Source organism: Dama dama, chromosome 5 (genome assembly GCF_033118175.1).
Source record: "Dama dama isolate Ldn47 chromosome 5, ASM3311817v1, whole genome shotgun sequence".
Lineage (NCBI taxonomy): Eukaryota > Metazoa > Chordata > Mammalia > Artiodactyla > Cervidae > Dama > Dama dama.
Genome location: NC_083685.1, coordinates 112,877,508 through 112,882,510, shown reverse-complemented (window position 1 = coordinate 112,882,510; position 5,003 = coordinate 112,877,508). Strand labels below are relative to the sequence as shown.

Below are 5,003 nucleotides of genomic sequence, written 5' to 3'. Positions count from 1 at the left end.
AGTGCTGGGTCCGCTGATTTCCTTTGATTTCACCTCACATGCAGTCAGTCCCTGACCTCCACTCCTGGCCCCTGGACATCCTCGGCCCTGAGGGATCCTCTCCCTCAGTACCTATTCAGGGACTCAAAGAAATTCTCCTGGACTTCCCTTGTGCTCCAGTGGTTGGGAATCCGCCTGCCAAGGCAGGGGACTCGGGTTCCATCCCTAGTCGGGGAAGATTCCACATGCCTCGGGGCAACTGAGCCCATGCGCCACAATTACTGAAGCCCTCACACCCTAGAGCCCATGCTCCATGACAAGAGACGCCACCGCAATGAGAAGCCTGCATACTGCAACTAGAGAGCAGCCCCTGCTCGCTGTGATGAGAGAAAGCCCGAGCACAGCAAGAAAGGCCCAGCACAGCCAAAAATAATAAATAATTTTTTTTAAGGAAGCTTAATAAAGAAGCTGAGACAAATACCGTCAATCCTGATCCCACTCCCATCCCAAGCCAGCTGACCCAGAGTTCAACACACAGAATCCCTGAGGGGATCACCTCCCTCCCACCTCTCTGTCCCTTTGATGGACTAAGGCAGGAGGATTATTTCAAAGCTCTGGGTCCCCACCCAGCCAGAATGTAGCTTTCTAATCAGAATACCCCAGTACTGCCTTCTCCCTACAACCCCTTCAGAGCCACTGGCTTCTCCACTTCACTGTCACTTGTCGCAGGTATCCTCTCCCTCCACCCCCCAGGTGGTCAGGGCACAGGGCTGTGGGGAAGAGCTGGGACATTCACAGGTCTCCTGTGGACCATGACCCCTCCCCAGGGCTGGAGCATGGTGGGGCAGTGGGGGGAGCAGAAGACAATCTAATAAGATGGGGAGGGAGGATAGTTGGCAGATCCGTAGAGCTGGCACTGCAGAGGCCTCTCTGCTAGACATGGGGGAGCACCTCCATGTTATGCTGCATGCATGCTAAGTCGCTCAGTCATGTCCGGTTCTTTGCAACCCTGTAGACTGTAGCCTGCCAGGTTCCTCTGCCCCTGGGATTCTCCAGGCAAGAATACTGGAGTGGGTTGCCATGCCTTCCTCCAGGACATCTTCCCGACCCAGGGACAGAACCCTTGTCTCTTATGTCTCCTGCATTGGCAAGCGGGTTCTTTAACATAGTCCCCCAAATCCAGAGACCTCAGTCCCCCAGGCGACCAAAAATGGAGAGCACAGGTCCTTGGAGATTTTAAAACAGAAGAGAGAATTGGGGTGGAATGGGGAAGAAAGATCTCCCAGCAAGAGCTTAGGGTCCTTCCAGCCAGGGCCTCCCCAGCCTGCTCTTGGGCTGCAGGAGAGGACTCTGCCCCGAGGACTGGGACAGATGAATCACAGGTGTGTGTGGACGGGGGCCAGGTAGCACGTGTCCCCAGCAGAACCAGTCCAGCAGCTCTGCCCAGCAGGCCCCAGTGCTGACGCAGACTTGGGCACCCTTCCGGATGGATGCACACCCACCCCCATCCTACCAGGCACCTTGAGGGCTGGGGGAGGGACGGTGCACAAGTTTAGCAAATCTGAACTGGCCCCAACTCAGCGAAATTCCGCTCCTGCCAACTGGCTAGGAAGAAAGGAGTTCCTTAGGAAGGCTCCCCCAGGTTGGGGTTGCCAGCACCTCCCCTCCGTCCCCAGGTCCTTTCATCTGATTCTGGAGCCAGGACTCTGAAGTGGCTCTTAGGAGCCCTTGTTGGCACAAAGGATGGCAGGCAGCAAGACTGAGGGATTGGAAAGAATTGATGGTGTTTGGCTTTTACTTACAACTCCCACTCAGATTAAGAGGATCTAATTGTCCTCAGACACAGCTGGCCCTCCTGCTGGTGAGAAGGGGGTGGCCTTAAGAGTCTGAGCAGGCCCTCACGACATCAACATTTTATTCTTTCCATCATAGCTAACATTGGTGGCCTACACCAATATCCAGCAGTCCTCACTCCCACCTGGCTCAAACAGCTACTAGATTTCCCCTCTCGTGGGAATAGCTACCATTCCCATAGCTGGACGACTCAGGGCTTAGTCACAGGTGCCAGGCTGGCTCAATCCAGCACAGGCCTCCCCAGCACCAGTCACTGCCATTGCTGCCAGTGAGTTGCAGTCAGCAGGATTGAGCACATAGAGGTGGCTTCAGGCCAGGAGGAAATTACTTTCCATTCTCAGCACATCCCCCAAGGTGTGTGCTGGGTTGGGGGAGGAAATCAGACTAACCACTTGAGTGCTGGGGGTGGGACAGAAGGCCCTTTGAGGACTTACCTATACAGACCTAAGAGATGGCCCCAAGGGCAAGAACATAGGAACACCTGCAAAACTTGAAGTTAAATCTGCAAGGGGACTTCCCTGACAGTCCAGTGGTGAAGAACCTATCTGCCAATGCAGGAGACACAGGTTGGATAGCTGGTCCGGGAAGATTCCACATGCCTTGGGGCAACTAAGCCCATGTACCACAACTACTGTGCCCACACACCCTAGAGCCAGTGCTCCACAAGAGAAACCACAGCAATAAGAAGCCTGTGCACTTCAATGACGAGTAGCCCCCACTCACTGTAACTAGCGAAAGCCCACACACAGCAACAAAGACCCGGCACAGCCAAAAATGATAAGTTTTTTTTTAATGCCTGCAAGGGGCCAGTTAGTATCAAGTAAGAGTAAGTAAAAGCCAGAGGATGAGGGAAGAAAGGGAGAAAGAAAGGACCCCAAAAAGCCCGGCAGAGATCAAGCAATGTGATATGATGTGTGTGTGTGTGTGTGTGTGTGTATGCGCAACCCCACGAACTGTAGCACACCAGGCTCTTCTATCCACAGATCAGGCAATAACATGGAGTTACTTCAACTCTCTCTAATCCCCACCAGCTGCCCCATGAACACACAATCTAATTTTTTAGAAAAGGGCTTGCTTTGCAAATCCAGCTTCAAGATAAGTCCCTCCTCCCCACCCCTGCCTGCCCATCTGGAAATCTTGGACCATCCCTGAGGCAAGGTAAGGAAAGGAAAATGCCAAAACAAGGTTAGAGCTACAGCATCATCAGTCTTTAATAACTTACAGGCAAACGCTAAAAAATAGTTAATAATTATACAGAGGACATACATGGCTTATAAAAACGGTCGTAAGTCTACAAAGGGGGGATTCTTGGCACTTTCATACAAACACAAAAATATAGACAATTATGACTGGCACCCCTAGAAGAGCAACATAGGGACACCCCTCAGTTGGGGGTGGAGGGGAGCCAAGAGCCAGTTCTCATTTATTCCAAATGCATCCTCCAAACAACTTTCCTTTGCCCTTAAACACATCTAATAAAAAAGCCAGAGAAGAAAAACAGGAAACAGGGTCGAGGTAGAGTCAGTTTACATTTAAGCCTCCACAGTCCTGCAGCCTCCACTTCCCCAGAAGTGAGGATGAGGGAGAGATGTGAGAACACATCCCATCTCCCGTCGCCCGTCCCGTGCTGCCCCAAACAGGACCCCTGTTGTGCTTCTTGGTCCTCCATTGAGGCGGACAGGTCCTGCACCCTGGGGCTGAGTGAGGGGCCACAGGCTCCGCCTGGCTGTCCAAGTGTGCAGACCCCTACTGGTGAGGAGGGGCAGCCTCAGGTCACCGTCGCTTCTTGCCTGCCCGGGCAGCCTTCTTCCTCTTGAGGATCATCTCATACAGGCGCTCCAGGCCTGGCTGCAGGCCCAGCCCGTCCACAGCACTGCAGCCCTGCACGTAGGTGAGTGTGGCAGTAGCCAGCTCCCGGACCGCCAGCCTCTTCTCCACCTCGGCGGCGCTCAGTGCCCCGGGCTGATCCTGCTTGTTGGCCAGGACCAGCACAGGCACCCCCTGGTTGTCCGAGGCCCGGCTGATTCGGTGGAGCTCCACCTTGGCCTCCTCCAGCCGCTCAGCCTCAGCAGCATCCACCACAAACACCAGGCCATCTGTCCGGCGTGTGTAGGAGCGCCACAGCGGTCGAAGCTTCTCCTGCCCCCCGACATCCCACACTTGGAAGGTGATGCCACGGGACCCCCCCAGGGGCACCCGGATCTTCTCTGTGTTGAAGCCTTTGGTGGGGACACTCTGGACAAACTCTTTGAACTTGAGGCGGTAAAGAAGGGAGGTCTTTCCAGCTGAGTCCAGCCCAATGACCACAACATGCAGGGCCTGGAAGTGGGGCAAGAAGGAGGTGGTGGGCGCCATCTCAGTCAAATGGTTCCCCATGTTGAACTCTAGCTAAGATGCAGGTCTTGGGGCTCACAGAAGAGGCAGGGAGGAAACCTTGAAATTGCAGGCTTTAGGGATCACAGCTGGGTTATCTGAACAGGGAAAGGTCATGGAAGAAAACAGGAGGATCGATGTTAAATAACAAACATGAAATTTACAACTTCTTGATCACGTCCTAAATCAGCAACCCACTTTGAAAAATTCCTTTTTAAAAATTTGTTTTCGTTGTGTGTGTGTGGTTTTTTTTTTTTTTTTTTAAGCAGCTGCAGGTATAACAGAGGCTCTCCCCTGTGCCCTGGGGGCCATGACAGGGGTGATGAGACTGAGAGAAACCCCTAGGACACTGGGACACTGAGGTTGGAGAGAGAGGCCTCGATGGGGGACAGTCAGCTTCCGCGCTTGTGGTGTGGCAGCAGGCACCGCGACCCCAGCTCCCCAGGAGAGAATCCTCGGGGGAACCTGCATCTGGGGGGCAGTGGCCCGAAATTAAGAATCAAGGTGCGGGTGCTGAAATCGGAGAGAAAGGCCCACTCCCACTCGCCTTCCACAACCCCACGGTTGACACGCCCCTCCTTACACTGAGACCCCCCTCCCCACTGCCCCGCAACACTCCGCTGCCCGCCTTCCTCCGATCGCCGACTCCAGCTCCCCCGGCCCCGTACCCAGACCGCCTCGGCTCGGCCTGAGGAGCGCCTTTACCTCCCGTCAGCCGCGTTCTCCCCGCTCCCCTCCGGACCAGCCCCGCTAGTCTCCACGCCGGTCTCCAGCGCGCGGGCACTGCGGAGCTGACA

The 5,003-nt window shown here is 54.7% G+C and overlaps 1 protein-coding gene across 1 annotated transcript; it reads right to left on the bottom strand.

The window, feature by feature from the left end:
• Window positions 1-3,026: 3,026 nt before the first annotated feature.
• Window positions 3,027-5,003, bottom strand: ARL4D (ADP ribosylation factor like GTPase 4D). The gene is made up of 2 exons (XM_061141220.1): window positions 4,912-5,003; window positions 3,027-4,304 (listed from the first exon to the last, which is right to left on the bottom strand). The coding sequence occupies exon 2, from the start codon at window positions 4,207-4,209 to the stop codon at window positions 3,607-3,609; it is 603 nt and encodes a 200-aa protein (XP_060997203.1). The 5' UTR covers window positions 4,210-4,304; window positions 4,912-5,003; the 3' UTR covers window positions 3,027-3,606.

What these genes read in the sequence shown, in the direction of transcription:
- ARL4D (XM_061141220.1), bottom strand. Translation starts at nt 4,209, where the DNA reads ATGGGGAACCATTTGACTGAGATGGCGCCCACCACCTCCTTCTTGCCC.